Here is a 26,646-nt window from a genome sequence, read left to right as displayed (position 1 = left end):
AGTATGATACCGGGCCACTAAGTGATTTCCTGAGTGCAGTCTCTAAGAAATCCCTGAAGCGGATCCCAGATGTTACAGGGACAGAGATTCTGTTGTATAAGCGAACAGTAATTCTGTTCCAATTCACTACTTCAGGTTAAGTCCTTCAACCATGCATTAGCCATAGGGGGGAAAGTGTTAGACCATTTCATCAATATACATAGCTTGGCCATAACCATGCACATATACAATAGTTTACGATTATCTTTGGGAAGCGCATTTGTCCTGCCGAACAGACAACACAGAGGGTCCCCAACCACCTCCACAGCCAGTATTTGAGACACCATAGACAACACGATATACCAGAACTGGGTAATCACTGGGCCTGACCAGAACATGTGCAAAAAGTCAGCACTTTCCGCCTGCCCTTTCGGGCACCTCCCATTCATTGTGACGTTAAACCTAGCTTGCTGAGCTGGGGTCATGTATGCTTAGTGGAATATTTTATATTGTATCAACAAGAATCAGGTATTTAACGCTACTTTTTGTGTGCATTGGCACATCGAGGCCCACAGCCGGTCATGTACTTGGGGTCCCAGATCCCTTTCCCATTTCAATCTGTGAGGTGACCGTTCAGCGGAGCTGACTCCTGTATCATCCGATAGATAGTGGAGACAATCCTCCTGGTGCCAGAGGAATTCACAATGTATTGTATTGTGGGAGTTTTGGTAGGCCCCCGTGGGAACTGATGGAGGCCAAGCTTGAAAAGCCATGCATATCCTAAAATACTAGAATACCATTTAAAATGCATGCCCCGATTTACTGACAAACTGTTCTTTATACAGATAAGTACAATCAAGTTACATATCAAAGATGTATTGTGCCCCAAGTGGGACAGTTTCTGTACAATTGAGCCGTCAGCTGTTGGACCAAGCTCTTTTACTTCCCAAATGCCCTACTCATGCGTTTACGGAAAATGTACACCCAGCCTCTTAAACAGTCTTTTCCACGCTCCCGACATGCAGGACACTGGGTCAAACTTACACTTGTGTCCCATCAGAGGATGTTTTCATAAGATCTAACACCAGTAACTTCCAGTTGCCAACTATTTCCAGGTAACACCCAGACCACATAAGCCCTAGTAGAGCCACAGCACAGCTACTTACTCAATCTGTCGGGAATTAGCCCTCCCCATATTCCCCTCATACTCCCTAATACTCACTCACTGACACCTACGGTCCTACCGTGGTGTGTGCAGACTGCACCCTGCATATGGGCACAGGCGCCAGCGTGGGAAGGGAGTGGAATAGAGGGTAAGGGTTGTTTCTTTGAATACTCGGAAAGTGGAAAACGCACCGCATTTTACTTCAGCGCTTTATGCGGGGCGTCTGCGGGCCCAGTGCCTTTGAGCCCCTCTTTTTGTCTCCCTTCCTCCCTTCTTCCTCTCGGGGCGATTATTGGGTAACTAGTCTTTGAACCCTCTGAGAGAATCCGTCTATTTTTTGCAATCCATATTAAATGGATTTTTGGAGTGGTGTGAAAACCTTGCCGACTCTGCAGTCAGAGGAGTTGGATGCTTCGGCTGCACTTCAATTTGCAATAAATCTTCTGTTCCCTCCCTCACCCGTTAAAGAAGTTTCTTCCTGCGGGGCTGACATTAATGTGGTTACTATTAACAGCCATGTAGAGGGTGGGACTTGCGGGGAAAAGAATGTTAACCTAAAAGCAACTGAGATTAAGGCTACCGAGCTGATAAATGAATACTTTTCAAAACAGGCAAAAAAGAACTTGCTTGATTCCTACGACCCCTCCAATTTGGGGTTGACAAAAGAGTTTTTTGCCCCTCTTATGACCCATGCACAACATTTGGCACCTTCAATGGGCATTGACTTGACGTCCTCAGACAAATTGGAAGCCCTGAACTCCGGACAATATACAGATTTTTTTCTCAACACCCCTCCCATTTTTTCAGAAGCTCAAGACACCATCTCTGATTCAGATCTGGACTCTTCCATTACTTCCTATGAGTCTATAGTTGCATCTGCACAGCAAAGAGGTTGTCATGCGTAATACAAAGGTTTAGATACCCCCCCTCCCCCAGTAGTAGTGGTCTCTGACTCAATGATAACTAAGTTAAACCATGTTTAGAGTGCTTTACTTTCCCTTTTTTAAAATCTACAAAGGGACACAAATGCACGGGCCCATAATGTGGACCTAATTTGGGGGAAAGTGCAACATCTTCAAGTTCCACCAATGTCTGGGTCACATCAAACGGGTAATTTCGACTCTTGTCCTAACCGATCCAAGGTTGGTTTAAATCTACGAGCTCCAACTAAAGAGCAATCAATTAAACAAGGTAAATGCCAGGGCGCAGATCCTAAGGTCATAGATTCGGCTCACAATGCTACATCCAGTAAAGCACAAAGTGTGGTCACGTTCAAAGCAAAAAGAAAGAGCAAAATTTATCTTTCAAAATCTAAGAACATGGACTCTATGACTCTATGAAATTTCCTAATTTTACTGCCAGAGCTTTTTTTAAGTCCGTGTCTCTTCCTGGGGGACGACCCTCAATAAATAACCATCCCTCTAATTCTTTGAATATTGCGATGCAAGTGGATTCCAGGTATTTGATCTCGGCCGATCTCACTAGTGGAGCCTCCCACGGAAGCGTTCCAACGGCACTCTCCGAGTCATCTGCGCCCGCCAAGGTGAGTGTCTGTGTCCGACAAAAGAAACTTTCAATCACAGTGTGACCTTCCACTGTCACATTTAGATGTTCTTCAGATGGGATTCGGGGGAGCGCCTCAAGTCCATAGCCTTTCAGGCTGTCTTTCCAGCCTCTTTCCTTGTTTAGGAGCCCATTCTCGCCCATCCATTAGCAATGAGGTGCGGGGGGTGGGTGCAGGGAAATCTGTTCATTTGATTATGCAGCAGGGGTGGAGGGCTTTATGCTGACTAAGCCCCCCACACAGCTCCCAATATCCACAGAGAGTAGAGAGGAGGCTGCCCGTGATGAGCATCCTCCCCATCCAGGTCAGAGGTATCAAGCAAGGGTGGCTGAGATCAAAAGTACACAGGAGGGACCGATTTTATTCGTCCCTCCCTCCCCTTATTCTGCTCAAGGCAAACAGTTGAAAGCATTACACGCAGATAAGGGACCCAGTAAACCATTTGACGTAAGGTTGAGCGTCTCTTGTGCAGCTTATAAAAAGAGTTTTTTTTACCCTGAACCGCAGTGGAATCTTAATGTTACTTTCCCAAGTCCCAAGTCTGAAGACCATTTCATCAAGAGACATAGAGAGCATCCTATTCCCTCACAAAGGTAGAACTGATGTTGTTGTGCTAACCTTGGTCTCACAAATGGTATATGATTTGGTACTGGGTGAAATTAATGTGTTACTTTCCCTGGGATTTGAATGCTGTATTGATGTTAGCTGAAGGAAGGCTGTTCATGTCGATCATTTAATAGTAAAAAGAGAGGCCAACCAGCGTACTTTTCCCTGATCTGCTTATGGGCAAACAGACCTAGCACCATCCAGACATAAAATGGGAGGGGATTTGTTTGAGCTATATAGCAGGAATCATAATTGTCCCTCTAAAGCAAACTTTGACTCCAACTACTCTGGGCACAGTTACGAATATTGAAACATTTACCATCCTTTCCTGGAATAGCTGTGGGCACGCTCATTTATTTGCAAACATTGATTTGGGATTATCCTTGCAGGAACACATTATCTATCATCTTTATTCAGGAAACTTGGCTAACTGAAACACCTGTAGTGGATGGTTATGTTTCTGTTGCTTCCTCAGCCATTAAAGGTCCTAGGGGAAGGCCTTTGGGTTGTTTAGTCACTCTTATAAAAAAGACTGATTTTTGATAACGCTGTTATTGCAAACAGATGTCTACTAGGAGTACAAGCTACCATGTTACGGGAAGGAAAAAATCAGAAAGCATTACTGTTGAATATTTATTGGCATCATAAACTGACTACCGTTCAAGCTATTCTGGAGGAGGTTGCTGACTTCATCTCAGGTTGGCTGGATGGTTTGCTGGAGGGTGGTATTTTCTTGGGGGCGATTTAAATTCCTTTTGTTTCTCTGAGTCAAACCCTTACCCCGGTCCAGCACTGGGCCCCAGTCCCTGAAATATCAAGCACAGAGCACAATGGCTTGACTCACTGAAAGTGTTGGACCTTTTTCACTTAAATGGTTCAGTCCAGGGAGACTTACAATGCCAGAGTACTTGGTCAAAGGGGACGAAACAAGCATTCCTCGACTACATATGTATGATGATGAGCATTTGCTTCATAAGTGTTGTACTTTCCAACGTCAAAGACACAGAGCCCAGTGATCACGAGATGATAATCGCAGAGTTCGACTGGCCAGTGGTCAGGGCCAGGGTCTCTAACCTCCCATCAATTTCTGTTAATCAAAGGTCTAATCGAATTACTTGGAATTCACACAAGGCCTCAATGGTTAATAGAAGAGCAGAGAAGCAACTGGCGATCAGTACATTGGAGTGGAAAATTCTTACCTTCAATGTAAACCACTTTGATTCATATATGTCCAACCTTTTGGGGAACATACATGAGAGAAGTAAGGTTCCCTCTAGTAAAAATGTCCATCTCTTTCACCAGGGCCTGTCCACACGTAAGCATCTTGCCGATTTAAATCACCAGCTTGGGGCAATTAAAGGGGAAGGACAACTCTTTCACCATTGGTGTAGACAACACCCACGTATCCACTATCAGAATAATGCGGAATGCATGATGGATGCTTTGTGTCACAAATCTTCTGCTTCGTTTTGGTGGCTAATAAATCACTTGGGTCGTACCCAGAGCGATTTGCAGCTAAACCCCATTGGCAAACAGCACTGGGTCTCCTATTATCAATCCAGATTTGGGTCCAATAAAACTCTTCATTCCCCTCTCCTCCTCCCTCAGGGATTGAGTGTGGACGAGTGGAAAAATACAGTTGAATTTGACGAAATAGCAGATATCATAAAGGGCAGCAATAATTCTAGGGCCCCCAGGCCCCACAAACTCTCCAACTTGTTCTTTAAGAATGATCCAGCTCTGTGGGCCACTATTTTGACCCTTTATTTTAGACAGACTATAAAAGATCAAAGACTGCCTCTAAATTGGCAAACGGCCTACTTAATCCCAATTTACAAGCGTGGGGATCGAAATAACCCCAGTAATTATCGCCCTGTATCAGTTGTGGATGCAGACAGCAAAATCTTTTCTCCCATGTTACTTAAAGATCTTGAAGCTTGGTCTGTTGAATCGGGCTGTTTTAGAAATATGGCAGACCGGTTTCCGAAATAAATACAGTACAAACCTAAATAGTTTATTATTGAAATATGTCGAAGGTCTGGTTTTGAAAGGCTCGCCAAGGCTTCATATGCCGTCAGTTTTTATCTCAATTTGGCATTTGACTCTGTCAACAGGAATCTCTTATGGAAGAAGTTGAGAGGTTGGAACATCCCTATGGGCCTTCTGAGATTGATTATTGCTCTTCATGAAAATTCCAAAATTAGTGTCTGTCTAAATAGAGGGCTGGGGGCATTTCCTCACTGATCAACACCGCCTCGGCTGTCAGACAAGGGTGCATGTTGGCGCATTGTCTATTCAATTTTTACACTTCCGATGTGGGGGACACTCTAGAGAAGACTGCTTTTGCATCTCCTAGTTTGAATATCAGCGGCTGACCTGAGCGTTTCTTTACGTGGACGATTTTCTTCTGTTCAATCTTACCCTCTGTGGTCTGCAGAAATTGATTGATACTTTTGTTAATTATACCAACGCCAATGATTTATCAATCAACTGCTCTAAGATCAAGGTATTGACATTTTCCAAAAAAAGGAATCTCTGTGACCAACAATGGTGGGTGGCAGGGCATAAATGGGAAGTGGTGGATTCCTTGATTTATTTGGGGTTCCACTTTGATTCGACCCCCTGAAAGCAAGTGCTTGAGGAAAATCTTGTAAATAAGACCTTGGCCCTCGGCTCTCAATTGAAAGAAATTGATGGGATGTACGGAAGGTTTTCTGTGCTTCCGTCACTCAAGTTCTATCTTTGAAAAATAGTCCCAAAAATTCTGTATCAAATTGAAATGCTGGACATTCTTAATAAGCTTGAGGCTTCCCTTTGGAGGAAACTGTTTCATACCTCCAATTATCTCCCAGGGGTCTTATTAAGATACGATTTAGGATTCCAGTCACTAAGATCGATGGAAATATGGAGTTTATTTAATTTGTATCAAAGGATCCTCACTGCAGATGTTTTGTCAGGACCCAAGATTGGAAACATTGGTATCGCTGGCGGTTCCGACGGTGATCGGTCTAGTCCTCACCCAACATGGTGCCCAATATGACGCTGGAGCTTATATAATCCGGCTCCGCCCACTTTTCGGCGCGTTGTATCTGTTGTTTCACTCTCTCAATGCTCTGACTTTGGATTATCGCCATCCTGTGTATACCTCCTAGTCCTCATTTCTCCTTGTTCCTTCCCTTTATCCCTATTCATTTCCTTTCTATTGTCTCTGTGCTCGCTACAGTTCTGCTCTGCACTCACGAGTGCCGCTGTTACATTTGCTGCAGTACCCTTCTGCATCCCTATTTCTTTCTTAGCTCTAAACTTCAATCTACCTTACTTCAACCTGGCACTCCGGCCGTGAGGGTGCTTCTTGCACTGTGTTCCGTGTCCGGGAACAGGAGCTTCCTTACTGGACTTGCTATCTATCGGCTGTTCCTTCAGCCCTTCTAACTGGTAATTTCTTTCTTTCACAGACACGGAAGTGCTGTGCTGGCCGCCTCGGCGTTTCTTAAGCCTTTGTTACTTTTCTACCTTTTTCTACCTTCTCAACGTAATACCTTCTGGCGAGTTGTTCCTTTCCGTTTCGCCGCGGTGGGTTAGCGCTGCTTCAGACTACTTGAGACATTTCAGTTGCCTTCTCTCTGATTTGGTACAGTAGTCCTTTCCCTGTTGCTTCTAACTACTGTATCCCTTTTCTTTTCTATACCTTCCCTTTCCTACCCTTATCACAGGGTCTGCTACCCCCTTACTCCGTACCTGGGCTTTTGTCTCTTGGATTCCTGCCTTCAGCTACACTGACTACGTCATCACCCCTGACATCTTGAAACTGCAAATTATAGATCTGTACCATCTAAAGGACCTACCTTCCGAACCCATCTATGGACTAGGGTTTTTTCCGCCTTCGGGCTTTTTCCCTAGAACTGAGGCTGGCCCTCTGGGGTTCCCCGGTGATAGGTCCACTCTTCTGTCAAGGTGGCCTCCGGAGGGGCCAGACCTTATCTTCACGAAAAGAAGACCATAACACAGAAAAGCAAGGTTCCAAGGACTAAGGAGAAGCCAGGCAAGGTTGAGACTGATGCTTGTGTACGTACCTCAAAGGATTCAGGTGACGAGAAAGGGGAGGTGGACTCGGATCTGGACAGAATACAACGCCAGAACCCTAACATGGCTTCCTTGGAACAATATCAAGAGCTGGTGGCGGCAATGCAGAACCTCACAGTTGAAGTCCAAGCTTTGAGGACAGAGAACATAGCACTCCGACAGCAGGTAGTCCTCCATAGAGACGACCGTGGAGATCTACCTGCGATGCCCCTTTCCTTTGGCAAGTACAACGGTTACCCGGGAGGAATGAAGGAATTCCTTGATGCCTGTGGTGTGTATTTTGCCTTCCGTACCCATGCCTATGAATCGGCAAGATCTAGGGTTGGATTCATCATTGCCAATCTCACAGGAAATGCTCTGGCTTGGGCCACTCCTCTTGTTGCCAGAAACGACCCTTCTTTGGTTGATTATGATCGTTTTATAGAGGGCTTCAAGGAACGATTCGACAGACCAGAGGTATTCTACTCCTCCTTAGAAGCTATCCTGGATGTCGAACAAGGGAACACAGACGTCCAGACTTACATCGCCCGCTTCCAGAGACTAGCAGCTAAAGCAGACTCGCCCGATTCAGCTCAACAAACAATATTTCAGAGAGGACTCCACGACAAGCTCAAGGACGAGTTAGCTCGTGTAGCCCGACCAGTATCTTGTCAGGAACTGATGACCTTAGCTTTACAGATTGAATTCCGATTAACAGAAAGACGGCAAGAAAGAAGACGATTCAGGAGCAATCCTCAGTCTCTCAGTCTACCGAACCCTTCTCCAGCAACCCGGACCAACGCCCCTTCTGAAGAACCCATGCAAGTCGGAACTACCAGGGGACCCCTTACACCGGGAGAGCGTAAACGAAGAAGAGAGACCGGATTATGTATGTATTGTGGTTCCGCCAAACACTTATTGAGAAACTGTCCGGAAGTGCCACCCCGGAGGAAGGAAAACTTCATCCCCCGATCTACAGCAAGGGAAGTCTCGGGGGAAGTGCCAAGTACCCTTGCAACCACTCAAGAACCATGAACAACCCTGAGGAAAACAACCTGATGGTGTTCCAAGTCAAGTTATGGTTATCTCCTTCGAGTTCCATTGAGGTACTTGCTATGCTGGACTGTGGAGCTGCAGGTAACTTCATGGATGCGAACTGGGCTATAGAACATCACATAGCTACCAAACGTAAGATAACTCCCATTCCGGTAGAGGGCATAGACGGTCGACCTCTGTCATCCGGTCCTATCACCACAGAAACAATACCACTAAGAATGGAGATGAGCCATCACTCGGAATATCTGGTCTTTGATCAGATCAGAGCAGCCCATTTCCCTCTGGTCATCAGTATTCCATGGCTAAGGAAACACAGTCCCCACATCGACTGGAAGGCTAATAGAGTGAGCTTCAACTCACTCTTTTGTAAGTCAACTTGTATGGGCAACATGGTTTCCTCCACTTATCCTGAAGCAGAACCACTTCCTACACAGAGTTCGACAATCATAGCCTCAGTTCCACCTCAATATCACAAATTCCCGGAGGTATTCATAGACATCCAACCCCGTGATCTTCCCCCTCACAGACCAGAAGATTGCGGCATTGACCTAGTACCTGAAGCAGTGATTCCTTTCGGGCGGATGTACCCTTTGTCACTCCCAGAAAGGAAGGTCCTACGAGAATATCTGGACTCTAATATCCATAATGGGCTCATTCAAGAGTCGAGATCAGCCTGTGGAGCCTCCTTATTCTTTATACCAAAGAAAGACAGCTCTGAACTGCGTCCATGTATTGACTATAGAGGGCTTAATAAGGTGACGATCAGAGACCGGTATCCTATGCCTTTAATCCGAGACATCTTGGAGGCGGTGCAAGGAGCCGTATATTTTACCAAACTGGATCTAAGAGGCGCCTACCATCTCCAAAGAATAAGAAAAGGCGACGAGTGGAAGACCGCGTTTCGCACTCCTTTCGGATTATTCGAATACCGGGTGATGCCATTTGGCCTGGTCAACCCCCTGCTGTCTTTCAGAGGTATATGGATAAGGTGTTCGCAGACATGTTGTTTGTCTCGGTGGTGGTGTATCTGGACGATATCCTGGTATACTCTCGGTCGCTAAACGAACACAGGTCACTGGTGAGAAAGGTACTCCAACGTCTTCTTGAACACCAGCTTTTGGTGAAACCGGAAAAATGCAAGTTCGAGACCACTTCCGTATCCTACCTGGGATTCGTTTTATCAGGTGAAGGCATAGAGATGGACCCAGCCAAGGTTAAGGCTATCATGGAGTGGAGAGAACCCAGCACTATCAAAGAGCTACAAAGCTTCTTAGGGTTAGCCAACTTTTATAGAAGATTTATACCTACCTTCTCCAACCTAGTGCTTCCTCTCACATCCCTGCTCAAGAAAGGAGTCAAGTTTGCCTTGGGAGATGAACAAAGGAGAGCTATTCAGACTCTTAAGGAATGTTTCTCCTCCGCTCCCATTTTGATACAGCCGGATCAGACCATACCATACATCCTGGAGACGGATGCTTCGATAGGAGCAGTAGGTGCCATCCTAATACAGAAGACAGCTGATGGCTATGAACACCCGGTGGCGTATTTCTCGAAGACCCTCACCAGTAGTGAACGGAACTACTCCGTCTTAGAGAGAGAACTCTTAGCCATCAAGTTAGCCTGCCAAGAATGGTGACATCTCTTACAAGGCACAACCCATCCCTTCGTGATCAGAACTGACCACCGCAATCTCCGAGTTCTACAACAAATGGAGTGCACCAATGCCCGACATGCCCGGTGGGCATATTTCTTCCTACAGTTCGACTTCATAATAACCTATATCCCGGGCACAGAAAACAAGAAGGCAGACGCCTTATCACAAAGTATCGGGGACAGTTCAGGAACCTACAATGAACATGACCACCTTTTCCCAAATCTCAAAGTCTTAGCTTCCACTGTCTCATTTTTCCGAGATCTGATACCTCATTATCAGTCCGGTGCAAGACTACCCGCCACAGTCATCCAAGGCAAGGATGGACTGTACTATCATGATCACGCCCTTTTCATACCCACCAAGGATCTCCAGAAGCTCGTCCTTTCGTGGTGCCATGATACCCCCTTGTCGGGTCACCCGGGCATCAGAAAGACCTATGAACTCTTGCAAAGAGGCTTTTGGTGGCCAAAATTAAAGACTGATGTATATCAGTATGTTACCTCTTGCTCAATCTGTGCCTCTAACAAATACCGAACCGCTAAACCGCTCGGACTCCTACAACAACATACCTTACCGTCACGACCATGGGAACATATCTCTACAGATTTCATCGTCGATCTTCCCCCTTCTGAGGGTATTACGGTGATTATGGTCACAATAGATTCATTCAGCAAACTGGCCCATTTTTCAGCTTTTAAACAAATTCCTTCTGCTTCGGAGACAGCTGATATCTTCCTCCAAGATATAGTCCGTCTACACGGTCTACCCCAGACCATTGTATCTGACCGGGGACCTCAGTTTACGTCCAAATTCTGGACTTCGCTTTGTCAGGCCCTGGGTATCAACAGAGCCCTTTCTTCGGGATACCACCCCCAGAGTAACGGACAAACCGAAAGGTTAAACGCAAACCTGGAACAGTATTTAAGGTGTTTCTGCAGCACACAACACGAGAGATGGCATTGTTTCCTTTCTCAAACTGAGTTCGCCTATAATAATAATACCCTGCATACCACTATCCAAATGAGCCCTTTTTTGTGCACTTGCGGATTTCATCCCAAACACCTACCAGGGTATGGCTCCCTAGCCACTAAGATTCCAGCTCTGGACGGCGTGTTACAGGAACTTCAGGAGGTTCATAATCTCGCCAAGAAGGCACACCAACTCAGTCAACAATCACAGAAGAGATGGGCAGATAGGAGCAGAGCTTCCAATCCTACATGGGGACCAGGACAACTAGTCTGGTTATCTACTAGATTTCTTCCTAGATGGGTTCATGCTGGAAAATTCTCCCCCCGTTATCTTGGACCATTTTCCATTCTCCAACAGGTCAACCCGGTTGCCTTTCGACTCAAACTTCCTGACTATCTCAAAAGGGTTCACCCGGTGTTTCACGTCTCTTTGCTCAAGGAGTACAAGGTAGACCCGTTCCTTAGACCCATCCGCAAGAGTCGAGCCCAGGTACATTCCATTCCAGAAGAATACGAAGTAGCATACCTAGTGGACTCCAGATACCACAGAGGTCGGCTCCAATACCTGGTTCACTGGAAAGGCTATCCCGTGGAAGAGAGGTCTTGGGAACCAGTAAGCCATGTTCATTCCCCTAGGCTCTTGAGAAAGTTTCATCGCCTTCACCCGGGCAAGCCGGGGGGTACCCCGAGAGGAAAGGGGTATACTGTCAGGACCCAAGATTGGAAACATTGGTATCGCTGGCGGTTCCGACGGTGATCGGTCTAGTCCTCACCCAACATAGCGCCCAATATGACGCTGGAGCTTATATAATCCGGCTCCGCCCACTTTTCGGCGCATTGTATCTGTTGTTTCACTCTCTCAACGCTCCGACTTTGGATTATCGCCATCCTGTGTATACCTCCTAGTCCTCATTTCTCCTTGTTCCTTCCCTTTATCCCTATTCATTTCCTTTCTATTGTCTCCGTGCTCGCTACAGTTCTGCTCTGCACTCACGAGTGCCGCTGTTACATTTGCTGCGGTACCCCTCCGCATCCCTATTTCTTTCTTAGCTCTAAACTTCAATCTACCTTACTTCAACCTGGTACTCCGGCCGCGAAGGTGCTTCTCTCACTGTGTTCCGTGTCCGGGAACAGGAGCTTCCTTACTGGACTTGCTATCGGCTGTTCCTTCAGCCCTTCTAACTGGTAATTTCTTTCTTTCACAGACACGGAAGCGCTGTGCTGGCCGCCTGGCCATTTCTTAAGCCTTTGTTACTTTTCTACCTTTTTCTACCTTCTCGGCGTAATACCTTCTGGCGAGTTGTTCCTTTCCATTTCGCCGCGGTGGGTTAGCGCTGCTTCAGACTACTTGAGACATTTCAGTTGCCTTCTCTCTGATTTGGTACAGTAGTCCTTTCCCTGTTGCTTCTAACTACTGTATCCCTTTTCTTTTCTATACCTTCCCTTTCCTACCCTTATCACAGGGTCTGCTACCCCTTTACTCTGTACCTTGGCTTTTGTCTCTTGGATTCCTGCCTTCAGCTACACTGACTACGTCATCACCCCATACATCTTGAAACTGCAAATTATAGATCTGTACCATCTAAAGGACCTACCTTCCGAACCCATCTATGCACTAGGGTTTTTTCCGCCTTCAGGCTTTTTCCCTAGAACTGAGGCTGGCCCCCTGGGGTTCCCCGGTGATAGGTCCACTCTTCTGTCAAGGTGGCCTCCGGAGGGGCCAGACCTTATCTTCACGAAAAGAAGACCAGAACACAGAAAAGCAAGGTTCCAAGGACTAAGGAGAAGCCAGGCAAGGTTGAGACTGATCCTTGTGTACGTACCTCAGAGGATTCAGGTGAGGAGAAAGGGGAGGTGGACTCGGATCTGGACATGTTTCCAATTTATGAAGGTGTTACAGTGTCATTGTCTTATCATTCCATACTTGGGCCACTTAAGTTCCAGAAAGAATGTGAGGATTTTCTTCTGTTGATAGGTTCTTCGCATGAAGAATTAATAAACAGACCCCAACACACCAAACATCGGTTGAAACTTTGGGATTGGGCTCAAACGATCGACTTACTACACTCCTTGCCCATCTGAGTGCAGATCAAAAGAAACCTTGTGTTGTGGCACCATTTTTATTAGTTTATCCAGCGAGTTCTGCAAAGAATTAATTTTGCAGATTTTGTTGGAATCTCTTACATACCAGGGAGATTCTGTTGATATGCAAAATGATTAAAATAGGAGACGCCAAATGTAGGTTTTGTGAGGGCATTTCAATAGAAACATCAAGGTATTTACTAATGGAATGTCCCTCCCTGCATGCCGTCCGATGTATGTATCTTAACAGACTATATGCTAATGATGCTATCTCGGATGAAACTGAGTTGTGGAACAGACATTTGATCGGCCATGTAACTTCTGATATAATAGCAGTGGTGGGTTTTCTTCGGGCTATTAACTTGGTTAAGTTTGGAATATTAGTTGTTTTAAACCAATTTTCTTTTTAGGAACACTGTATTCTCTTTTTGAGATTTGAACATTTTGTATTAAATATGTTACATTTTATTGTATATGTATTTCTGTTTGGTTTTGTTTTGTATGGTTTTATTTCCCTGAAATTATTTTTGTCTTTATTAAAAGCCGCAAAAATTAACAAAAAAAGAATACAATACAGCGAATTCATCACTAATCCATACAAAAATAGTATAACTGACAAGTAAAATGCATTAATAAAAACCAGATATTAAACGACTTGGATGGCAACTAAACATTTAAATCTGAACACCCAAGTGGAGATATAACTCGCAGCCCCTATAGAAGAGAATTTACTGTAGCAATTTTAATTACAGCCATAGCTCATACAGAAAATCAAAGTGAGTATGCCGTAATCCAGGAATAACAGGATTACGCATCATGGCAACCCATGCCAATTTACATGGCCTGGTAACAAATTCGGTCTTGCAAGCCATTCCTGATGTATATACTTTGCCACAACTACCACAGTGGGAACATGGTTAGAGCTTTTGCAAAGAACCAGTGCATCTGCTATAGTAAACACTGCAGCAACTCTTGGAAGAGCCTTTATATATTGAAATCTCAGGTTACTAAGGGTGGGGGACAAAAACATGAAGCGGGCCATGGTTTCCTTCATAAAATGACACACATGGCAAATACCTGAGCCTCCCAAGTCCCATCATTATGTAAATTAAGCGACCTTCAGGGTTCCCAACGTAAAGCCCAAATAAAGGGTTTGTGCAAAAGGGGGCTTTTACAAGTTTTACAAGTTTTAAAATCGACACACTATTTGTTTCTTGTGAACAGCTCCAGGCAAAGACTCCAGCAACGTCTTGGCCTGTTTTCCGGCAAAACTGTGGGAATGCTCAACCACCAGTCATCCAGTATCTTCACAGGACCTCAGAAAACTCTATAATTCTGTGAATTCAGGGTCACATGGAAATTAAGCAAAGGCAAAGTTTGCAGGAATCAATTCACCAGGTAGTAATACTTCAGGTACATCCTGAAATAGTGCATTAACCAGCATACCATCAAAAGAGTGCCATAAAAGTACCGATCAGCAGTGCATGGGAGTAGCCCATTTGCCATAAAATGAGACTCTAGTGTGGGAAGCTAATCTGGTATTGCTTGCTCAACATCGGAAAAGAAGGAACAGTAGGCGTAAAGTAACTGGAACCTATGAAGGAAGGCCCAGGTGCAATGAAACAGGAAGTCAGGCATTTTCAAGCATTCCATAGAATTCTGGTTTGCTCAAGGCACTCGAGAAGTCACAACTAGTTGGAGAATACTTATTTGTCATGGGCTGTCACCTCATTCTTCATGCCTTTATGTATCTATAAGCTGGTGTAGTTCTGACAATGCAGGGTACGTTGGAATCATTGTCAACCTTTAGTAATAATCATGGAAATCTACGTACCTGGGTAATGCCCGTATAAATTACTGATAAGTGTTGTGTTGGCCCACGTGAAGAATTGTTGATAGCTGTAGACATTTTGCAAACCATCTGTGAAGCTGCCCTCAAGGTGTTTGTTGAGATAATACGAATTTGGATCCCGTTGACCGTAGGCAACAAGCAGCAGCATCCACAAGAATCCCAAATAGGCTGGAAAGAAAAGGGTGGTGTCAGGATCCTTAACTCAGTGGAGAAATACAGACTTGCCATTGGAGTGCAAATAATAACCACACCTGTGTGTTATCATATTAAAATACACCAATGGGAAAAAGTTGTCACAGCTTGTGACATTTCCCAGCCAGGTTGCAATGATCACCGTCCAACCTCTTCAACTGCATCAGAGGACAACAAGGGTAAGTAGAAGGAGTCCCCTTTTCTCTCATGTTAAATTTTGACAGATGGACCCGCCCCCTATTTTCCAGCTTAGTCTAGCCCCCTTTTGATATGCTTTGATATAAACTTAATATACATTTGATATAAAAATTATATCAATTTTTTTATATGAAATGTATATTTTTATAGAAGGTGTGCATAATTTATATCATTTGCTATAAGTGAAAATACATTTCTTATAAAATATATATAAAGATGGGGCAGTGGGCGACGGTGTGGCTTGGTTGAGTGATGAGAGCGAAGGGAGCTCTGAAGATGGGGACTGTGAATCTAGGGTTTTGCAGAGTGATGCAGTGATGACATCACAGAGGAGTTCTGCACTGATGTGATAGGAAGCAGGTAATATAAAGCAATTATGATATATGTTTGATATAAATATGTAAATACAAATGTATATAAAATTAATATTTTTGTTATACACATGTATATAAAAAAGAATATTAAAAGTATTTTGTGATATAAACATTTATATACAAATCAATACAAAAAAATCCTATTTTTTGTATTGAAATGCATATACAAATTAATATTTTTTGATATATCATTTTTATTTAAATTGTTTATATAACCTTGTCCCCACCCAAAAAAATTGATATAAAAAATGTTTGACATCAATTTTGTTATAAAAATGTATATCAATGTTATATGAACTGGCTTTGATACAGAGTGTGAATAATGAAAGGCAGTTTGTTTTATAAGTAAAGTGTGCATCCCAGAGCCTGTACAAAAGTTCAAAGTGCTTCCCAGAGACTAAATAAATGACAAACTATTGTTTTTATTGAATCCACAGCATCTCGTGCCCGGCTTACATGCTTACATGTGTCCCTTTGCTGCTCTGTGACCCACCAAAGAGCTGTGAAGGAACACTGCTGGGAGTTTTATCTAGACAAGGCCTGTGGAATCCCAGGAATGTGGTGACTCACAGGGCAGCATTCTAGCCACATCAGCAGAAAACACAGACCGTCTTCATATTTAGATCGCCGGAATACAGGACGTCTTGTGCCAGCTGTACAAATACAACCCCAGGAAAATACACATGGACATTTTTTATCAACTAAAACTAGCATATGGAATGATGGCACTGGATACATCTGTAGGCTGAGGTTAATTTTAAATGTTTCCTGGGTTTTAGAGCTTATGCTCTTGAACAGTTTTTGAGATTTTGACTACAGAGCTTGGGAACAAGTTGAACATTTGTAGAGGGTTTTGTAAATGTTGATAGGGGGCTACACAATCAATCAGATACTTCAATTTTAAAGCTTGGAAAGTGTGAGGTCGAGACATCAAAGTCAGCGGCCCAGTATTCTGAATCTGGAATTTCACTGAGTTTCTGATGGTGCAAACATTTTAATATTTTATGGACTCACAGCCGCCCTTATAGCCATCTGAAACATTAAATTAAAAATTAAATAAACCCCAACTGCAGTTTTGGTGCACTTGTCTTTTTGTGATGCAGCATATGTGCACGCACACAATGCAGTGTTTTAGTTTCACGGCCCTGATCAAATATTTTTAGTGTGTAAAATATTCAGCACACAGGTATCAGTATGCGCCAAAGATCACACATGTTGTGCAAATGGTATAGCCAAGATTTATTGTGTACACACTGTCAATGACAGATTTCTTAAGTGTTGCAAGTGTCAGGGTGCTACATCTTACTTGATATGTTTGCGAATGTGTAAATGTTGCCTTCTTTCAAGTCCCAATGACTGTACCAGTGCATGTTTTAAATTGTGCTAGATTTGGTTGGTATTTCAAAGTAGGGGCTTCAATTTATTTTATTCTGCATGCAGAGTGGCGCAAAGTAAAAAAAATGTGTCCATTCTCTATCTGCAATGGAAGCGCAGAGTGTTGGTTCGCATCTTTACATCTTTTAAAGAAGTGCTCTGTTAAGTGTATGCTAACAATTTAAAGTATGGTTCTAACTTTTGCAAGGTGATGTACAATTTTGACACGCCCCACGATGCAGTAGATTTGAGTATGTGTCAAAGCTCACACATCTGGTGAAGTGGTGTAGCCGCGATTCTTTTATATAACCAGATTGAAATTTCAATTTCTTAGGGCCCTGTACATGGTTGTACTTGGATGTTACATTGGATTCATTATGTTGACACTGACATTGCAACATGGTGTGTGTTACTACAGTTATAATAGTGTTGTTGAATATTGTAATGCGCTGATGCTCAATGTGTAAAAGGTGTTTTATTCTGAATCTGTATTTTATTCTTGTATTTTTAGCAACATTGTGTACCCTAACATATGGATGGTACAGCAGGCAGAGTCTCTGGATGTGGATTGCGGCAATCAACAATCGGCAGCCAGTGGATTTATGGAAAATGATTCATCTAACACAACACACCCCATCTGGTTTAGGGGCCAGCAAGACCCAAGGATGATGGGGGCCAGCCACAGTTTCAAAATCACCAATGGTGGCATTTTAACATGGGTGAATGGATGGGGCAGTTCAAAGATGGAGATTGTTTTTTTTTTTTATTTCTCAGTGGAGCTCAGTAATCAGTGATGTGGGAATGTCTCGGTTTATGGATTCAGGCCCAAGGAATTGCCATGGATTTCGCTGCTTTGTTGTCATAAGGGGTTCTACATTTGGGACAGTGCCGCAACCAGGGCTCAATCATAGAACACTATAGGTAATGGTATTGAGCTCTAACCAGTGCTACAGGGTGTGACGGAGGCCACAACAGTTTTTAAGTGTGAAGCATTGTCATGCAGGTTTCAACCCCCTCTGTATTCCACAGCGCCCTGCTGTCTCTAGCGTTAAAACATCTAGCTCACATGGGTGATGCATCCATCCAAGCTGAGTGTCTGAGAGTTGGTTGTTTGAATCTCCATGTTTATATTTTCATTACATTAAAACGTTTTCTCTCTGCATTGACTTGATTGTGCATAATCGTTTTTCCTCTCTGTATTGAAGATGGCCTTTTACATAAATAAATATTTGTTCACAATCATAAAATGGACTGGCTCTTTATTACGTGTTCCTTTTTATTAATGTAATAACACCCATTACTTGTTGATTTTTAAAAAGTTATTTTATTCAGAGGTGTAATGCTAGGATGTGGTGGGGATAAGCAAACCTATACGGGAGAAACAGTTTCTATGTTTTTAATCACACGTTGTAAGTTAAGACGCAGAATAGAATTCTGTTGCTGTTTTAGATGCTGTTTTTTTATTTTCACAGATGATGCTACAAGCTCTTGACACCCATTTGTCTAAATATTTTTCCAACAACTTCATGCCTGGGCATGTCCGCCCCATAACAGCTGAACATAAAGACACAAACTAGTTGTTATAAAAACACATTTTTTAAAACATTTAAAACAACAATTTTAATTCAGATTTTAGATTTAGTTTGGGTTATCAGATGCTGTATGACAATCCTGTCAGCTAAAAAATGTGCGGTAGCAGCAGCCACCACATGGCATGTTTCATCTGCACTTTAATTTTTAAAAAGCCAACCTTTCTGGGAATTTGAAGGCCTCATTCATCTCGCTAGGCTGCAAACTAAGTTGAGAACTCTAAACGTTTACAAGTATGTACATGTAAAAATTGGTGCATCTTGTGCAGACTGTTGCTGAGAGATAATTGTGCATGCGTACACATCCTTCTATGAAAATGTTCCTCACAGCATTGTGACACAGTAAGATGTTTGGGGCAGGCGGCTTGGGGCTAAATGAAATAATGCATAGTAATTATACATCTACAGCATAGATGTGTAACTCTTAGGATGTCTGAGCTATTGGTGTTGGGCACGTCCACAAGGGGAGCTAGGACTTTTTATTCTAAAACTCTCCAGCCACAGAAAGCAAACACAATAAAATATATTATAACCTTTTCATCTCAGATGCAAAACCTTGGGCTGGTCGAATGAGTACAGGTGGCCATGGTGACAAACCTTTATAAAGCTAAGGAGAGTGTTGTGCAAAAAACAAAATGAACACTAACCTAGAGTACTAAAGCCGGTCAAGTGGCACAGTGAGTAGAGTGCTCGCTTTGACCCCCGTGCAGAGCCTGCTAACGCAGGTTTGAATCCCGGCAGGGCCAAACTCAGCCTTTCATCCTTCCGAGGTCGATAAATGAGCACCACACACCATGGGTAATAATAAGCAGTGCTCAGATACCTGACGGTTCGTAGCGCTATATAAATGCCAAATTATTATTATTATTAAAGTATACAACTCTTGCATTGACTATAGGGGACGACGGGTTAAATGATGCCATGTGCCATGGTAAAGCCTGTCATTTATTTAGTAACATATTGAAGCTTTGTAGTGCACCCATTGCTAAAAGAAGTTACAACATGTGCATGCATGTGGGTGTAATTTTGTTGCTGATGGCGATGGCACACCCCTGAGCAGCTATTTTAGAATTGTTCATACAGATTATTTATGGTTGTTTTCAATATTCTGATTACAAAAATCATTCTGAATTCTTGACGGGCACTGTCTGTGAATACATATGTGCCGGATGTGCATTTACCAAAACAGATACTTCTCTTAACACCCTTTGGCAGAAGCCCCTCAGAATGATCGCATTTTAAACCTGATGATGCTGCCGCACATCCACAGCTTTTGTCTACTCATTTCACTGCTTTACAATGGTATCATAAAAAACCAACTGTGCCAGTAGTCTAATAATAAATTGTGAAATGCAACCTACACTGTGACTAGAGATTACAGAGCAAGGGCTAAGATTATTTATGCAGGCAGTGGTTTTGTGAATGACATGAAGCATACCTCAAACATCTAACTCGTTTGGAATGCTAAATATGCCAGTCATTCGCAACCAATCTCACAAGCAGACCAATGACTTCTGATGCCTTTGATTACCACATGCTGCTGCGGTTGGCTGGTACACCCAGTGGAGAAAAATAATCTCTGAAGGCCTTCATTTTACCAACACACACACACACACGCACACACACACACATTTGGGACTCGGGAGATGTTCTGACTGTACTTTGTGCCTTTGTTCCTTGTTAAACTTTGTTTTATCACTAATTTCTCCACAATCATTTGGCTGGGTCTATACTTTATAGATATTAAGTGTCTCAACTGTCCCATGTGGCCCTAATGGTCCTAGTGTCCCTTGTGGTCCTGGTATCCCTCGTGGTCCTGGTGTCTCAAGTAGCACCTGTGTCTTTGTTTCTTTTGTATGTGTGTGTGTGTGTGTGTGTTGGTGCGATGAAGGCCTTCAGATATAATTTTCTGCTTCTTATCACATTGGGGCAGAACCCCTCGGAGAGAAAGCAGGGGATCCTTCTACTACTCAGGTAAATGAAGGCTAGTAGCACTCTTAAAGGGGGAGAAAACACATATACATACTTTCCAGGAACTTTTATAGAGCAGATGGGTGGGAACAAAGGAACTAGGAGTATCAGAGATCAAAGCATAAATCACATGCACAGCACAGGGTTGGCCATAGTGATCTATGTAAAGGATAATGGTTTTACCAAAGCCATGTTGATGTAAGCACCAAAGGTAAGAGGTTAAATGTTATGCTCCTGTTTGGATCATCCCATGCCACGATGGCCACAAGACATAGGCATTGGTCCATGCAGTCAAGACAATTCACTGGCCCTGCAGCACAGAAATAACCCCTTAACCAGCGCCATTCACCAGATGCACACACCCTTAATATCCTGAGAATAAAAGCAGGAATCCCTGATTTTGGAAACTTTCTTTGATCTGAGATATTCAACCAAGCGCCGCCCAATGTAAACCCCATGCTCTTCTAGTCTCCTAAAAAACAGGTATTAGTTGACTGCAAACCCCTGCCACTCTCACAACTTTCCTCACCAATTCTGCTCCATATTTTCGCCATTTTATATTACCAAAATGGTGTCCATTCTCAACGGTTTTAACTATTTAGGTCAGCTTCATTGCTACAATGAGTGTTCTCCTTGAACTATATGCTCAATTCACACAGGTTTGCAGTCACCAGAACTTTTATGTTTAATCTCACAGAAGTTGGCAACTCAGGCATAAAAAACACCAGTGAAATCCTTCTTCCACAGGTCAATCTCTGTATCACCAACAACACTCAGTTTTCCGTAATGACACAGTCAACCCTAAATTGTTGGTATCCAGGTGGCTTCTCTTTCTTTTGCTCCTCTTAACATGCACCACACTACCTTTCTTAAAACCGCTAACATCTGTTTCCTCAATTTAGCATTGGAATTCTGAACCAAACACCATCTTAATTCATAATTTCCACCCTAGCTTCACAATGATTCCCACCGTAGGTTGGATAATTAAAATTGTAAATAAAATTGTTCTTTGTAGATGGCAAAAGCACTATATAAACAATACATTGCTATTTGTTTCAGATGGATCAACAGATGTGCTTGTAGGTCTATTTATTTTAACATGCAACTTTCGAGAGTGATCTTTATCTTAATTGGAACCGTGCCTTGGCTATGAAAGAGTGTTAGAATGTAAGTTGAGGGTATAAATGAATCACTCAAGAGCCTTGGTTGATTTATGTAGCTTTAGTAGGTTCGTAGTACACAGGTAATGTTCAGTCATGCTATGTCTTACATTAACACAACAATTTTCCACAGGTATGTTCCAATTTGGACTCTGCAAGCATGAACTTTTGGACTCTTTCATGGTGTAATTTAAAACGTTTCTTTTCTATTGCCAAATTTTAATTCTTAATTCGTTCATTTGGTTTGTTTAGGGGAATGTGTGTGGGTAATGATGTAAGGTATGTTGTGAGAATGTGGTTGTTCAGTTGTGAACACCTGGTTGCTATGTGTGAGTATTGGTTGCTCAATGGTGAGCATGGGTTGCTCAAGTGGGAGCATTTAGTCACTCAGGGGGTGCTTACATTAGTACCAATGGTAGAGTGCTCAGTTGTGAGCATTTGGTCACTCAGGTTGGCGTCTTGGGTAGTGCCAATGGTAGTGTGGGTTGGATGCCCTGTTTTCTATGTTTGTTTACTAATAGCGTCAATGCGATAGTAGGTTGATGCTGACATGTTGGATTGTGCCAATGTTGGTGTTATGGGGAGACCGACAGTTGGGTTGGTGTCCAATAGGGTGTTTGGAGGACGCCCAGAGTGGAGTTAGGATATTTGGTACGCTTTAGGCGGTTAGTGGGGTTTAACCCTGTTGTTTGTGTAAGCACAACTTATTGTTGGTGAATGATGATGCAGGGTTATTGATGAGTGGTAGTTGGTATTGTTTGTGCATTTGGATTGTGGGCTGGTTCCCTTGTAGCGAGTTCCATAAAAGGCCTGTTATGGTACTAGTGATTGGTCTGGGGATGGTTTAGCTATTTTAGCTACACTAAGGATTTGTAAAGGAAAAGCTTTAGGCTTTTAGCAGTTTGCTCGATGGTTACTTTGAAGGATAGTTGTTGTGGTCTACAAATTTGTTCAATGACGACTGTGCCTTCTGTTTCTTCCTTTTCTTGTTGTTATGTAAGGGGGTAGATGTGTTGGGTTTTACCTAATCTGGCCATGTGGCTATTTTCTGTATGTGTGTTTGTCTCTGCCTGGAATATTGGGTTGGAGTGTTCTGGCTGGAATGTTATTTTGTGAGTGCCTGTGTTCCAGAAAAGTCAGTTAGAACAGCGACTGGGCACAAGGGAACGGTGGATGTTTCTTTCACACAGACTTGTCTTATGATTGCCTTACTTATCCCTATGTACTTAGCTGTAACTGAAAGAACCCAGTAAAGCCTGTCTACGTCACCTCTGGCTCCTGAGTGATTTATCCAACCCCAAAACCCACATTATAACATATTACCATGAACCGAAGTGGTTTTGTGTTCCAAGATATTACTTAAAAGGTTTGTCAGAAAAGGCCATGTCCATTCCTGAAGGTTGACAAGCTTTTGTTTATGTACCTCAGATTGTTTTTTAAACCAGTCCCATTCTGACCTAGCTTTTATGGCAGGCACTGCACTGATGCTAGGTCATGCAAAATATAGGATAGCAGGAAATACTCTGTGGCCTTCCCATGAAGCCCTACATGGCTAGACTCTTGATTGCTCGTTGTCCCATTAAGAAAATATGTAATCTAACAGTTTAGTTTGGAATGCTCTTTTTGGGATGGGTCCAAGCCTGATTTGATTTTGGTCATTTTCCTTCTATTATGGCATTGCAGGCTGAAATGCAATGGTTTCAACAGTTGCCCAGAGCAATGGTTGTGGTTGTGATGTATTCCAAGCTTTCCAGACATCACTCTTCAGTGTTGCATAGTTTCCTGATGTCACAGAGAAATTGCTACTTCCATACAAACTGGCAAGAAATACACCACCCTTTAAATACTCTGTGCTCTATTATTCGGTTTTCCTTTGCCTTGAATCTACCCATTAATGACTGAACATTTTTTTTATTTAAAACGTGTAGTTTGAACTACACCTAAAACGTTTTACAGCCTACTGCTATCTCACCTAACAGCCACACCTCACTGAAACACTAACTTTTCTCTGCCCAATTTCCAAAAGCACATATAAGCTGCCAACTGGTGGTGAGTATGTGTGCTGCATGAAAAAACTACAGGAACAGATAAAAAAATAAGTACATGTGTAAATAAACATTCAGCTACACTAAAACAGAGATAGCAATACACAAAGCAATGCCAGATTTGTATACGTACAATACACAGTAAAGGGACAACCAACCTAATATTTCTCTAATTAGTGCAAACACTTTCTGTTCCCGTAAGTAATTCTTCTTCATTTTTTCAATGTCTGTGGGAGGAGGCGGATTGTAGATGTTGCTACTGCTGTCTCTTCTGGCTCCAAATAAAACATTTTTTTCACCTACGATGATAACAGTTATGTATTATTAATATAAATGTATCTTACCCATGTCTGTCATCAGATTTTTCAATTCTCTTTCAACCAGAATGGGAAATTGCCTAGGCATATTTCTATGAAAATGCTACTTTTGCTAGATGTAAGTCTCTGTGTTTGTTTTTTACCAGGATTTCATTACTGTATATGTTTTTAAATAATCATTCAAACGGGATAGGTTTTTAATAAATGTGTTAGTTGCAACAATGCATTTTTGTAAAATACTACATAGCACGGATATGCATTGTACGGTTGTGATGAATGTCCACATATTTGAAACCTATTCTACACTATCACATGCCATCAAATCTCCACAGGTAATCTAATTTGTGACTCAGCTATGATTATGCTCCAGGTATTTGACTTTACATTCCACATTTTATTGTATATTCACATATATTTATTTGTTCTTTGTTTTCCAAATACTTTTGGTGAGTGAGGTAAAATGGGTGGAATAGACAACATCAAAGTTATAGCGCTATAATTATTTCGTCAATGAAAGTCACCTACAAACCATTCAGTGACTACAGAGGCCACCAGTGCAAGCAACTTTGCATATCGACAAAATTAAACTCTCCGTGAAAGATGTACCCACTTTTAGCTCAATGTTAGGGGTAGGCGTCATGTTAGTCCATTTTTTAAATCAAACAAAATCCAAGTTTTGATAACTTTCATTGGCTCTCAAAGTCCCAGAGACTTCTTCATCAGATGGTGGTCACACAATAAATGATCAATGAGGAAATTCATACACAGAGATGAACATGTATTTGTCGTACAAACAACAATCCAAGGGATTATCAAGGAAGCCCATTTGCTACAGGAAGTAGTATGCAAGGAACTGAATCCTGCATGGCATCCTTCTGCAGCCAATGCAGTTTTAAGTGGGACATCCCCTTTTTTGACTAATACCAAGTCACACACTCACAGCCATTGAACACCCACTCCCACCACATATCAAACATCAAAGCTTCACATCTCCTGAGAAATTGGCATTTCTTAGCCCCCCGCTAACTCAACCTCACACTGTTGGCACACAAGGTTCTCCTAGGGCTACAGATATCACAAGTGCTCTCGAATCACCTTGAAGAACACCCACATACAGTACCTGGGTACATAAGAATGGCACTCATCAACAGAGCAAAAGAGCAATTTTTAATTTTCCCTCTGCCAACCAATAACCAAACCTTGCTCACTGTTTGACAGTTCCCTTCATGCCAAGGAACAATTCAAAGGAGAGTGTGTATAAACCCCAATAACATTACATAAGAATATTTTTCATTGATGATTCCCCTTTGTTGCAAGTCCATGACATTAGGTTACCTGGACAAGCAAGTGGCCCTTCAATTGCTGCCTCATCTTCATCTTCTGGTTCAACCTTCTTCAAAACAAGAGCAAAGAAGGCAGCAAAACCAAGAACCTAAAAAAAATACAAGGGTAGTCATATGTTATCCATGAATTGTGTCACCAGCAGGTTTCATAAAGCCCATCAGAATACTTATACAAAGTGGCACACTGCTGAAGGGGGCATGCCTTTACTGGATACATAAAAAAAATCAAAGTTAGACGCACAACACTAAGATACTATGACTACAATTCAAATGTACTTGAAGAACAAATTGATTTTCACAAATGTCTGTGTAAAATGTGGCTTAAGGTATTCTTTGAAACTACTGAAATTAGAGAAGGTTTTGACAAAACAGCTGGCTTCAGAAAATGTAACCCCAAGAGTACTTTCCATCCAGTAGTTAAAAATAGAGCATTAGAAGTATTTGAACAATCAGCACCTAGACATTTCAAGAAGTGAGATTTTAAGTCTGGTACATATTCTAATCTCAGAAGAAATGAACAACAATTATTGAAGGATTTAGAGAGCTAGAAAAATCGGACATTTAAACCTGCAGACAAGGGTGATGCTCTTGGTGTTGTGAATACTTCTAAAAATATTGGTAAGTGTCAACATCTATTGAATGATACTGAGGCATACATGCCATTAGACTTAGATCCAACCTTCCAGTTGATGAAATTAGTCAAAGAGGTTTTGGTCGCTGTAGAACAACAAGGATTCATTTTGTTTCAGACAAAGAGATTTTTGATGAATGCTCATCATCTGACACTTTTGCTTTATATATGCCCTATAATATATACATCTTTGGTGATACTGCAGGTCACCCAATTGTTGTAGCTACAAATGGTCTTTTAGAACCTTGAGCACAATATGTTGGTTAACTGGTGCTACCCCATGTAATGTAAATGGAGACTTACTTGAAGGGTACTAGTGAATGCTTAGGTATTCTTGATACTATGACGTTAGGCGGTTCTCAAATATGGTATTCAAATGCAATGGGGCGAGTCTTTACACTTTGATTCCACGTGAGGAAGGTATATCAATCGGATTACATTTACATGAAATATCAATCAAGATT

The 26,646-nt window shown here is 42.5% G+C and overlaps 1 protein-coding gene across 3 annotated transcripts in view; it reads right to left on the bottom strand.

The window, feature by feature from the left end:
• Window positions 1-26,646, bottom strand: part of LOC138455382 (polycystin-1-like protein 2) — a 900,768-nt gene that overhangs the window by 178,920 nt on the left and 695,202 nt on the right. For 2 of the 3 annotated variants that reach the window (XM_069607102.1, XM_069607104.1), the window contains 3 exons: window positions 25,544-25,640; window positions 24,050-24,190; window positions 14,971-15,156 (listed from right to left, as the gene is read on the bottom strand). In XM_069607102.1, coding sequence (XP_069463203.1) covers window positions 14,971-15,156; window positions 24,050-24,190; window positions 25,544-25,640 — 424 coding nt within the window. The remainder of the gene's footprint in view (window positions 1-14,970; window positions 15,157-24,049; window positions 24,191-25,543; window positions 25,641-26,646) is intronic. The other variant, XM_069607103.1, reaches the window with a different exon arrangement.

Source organism: Ambystoma mexicanum, chromosome 1p (assembly GCF_040938575.1).
Source record: "Ambystoma mexicanum isolate Mex_15411 chromosome 1p, UKY_AmexF1_1, whole genome shotgun sequence".
Taxonomy (NCBI): Eukaryota; Metazoa; Chordata; class Amphibia; order Caudata; family Ambystomatidae; genus Ambystoma; species Ambystoma mexicanum.
This window is presented reverse-complemented; position numbering and strand designations above follow the sequence as displayed.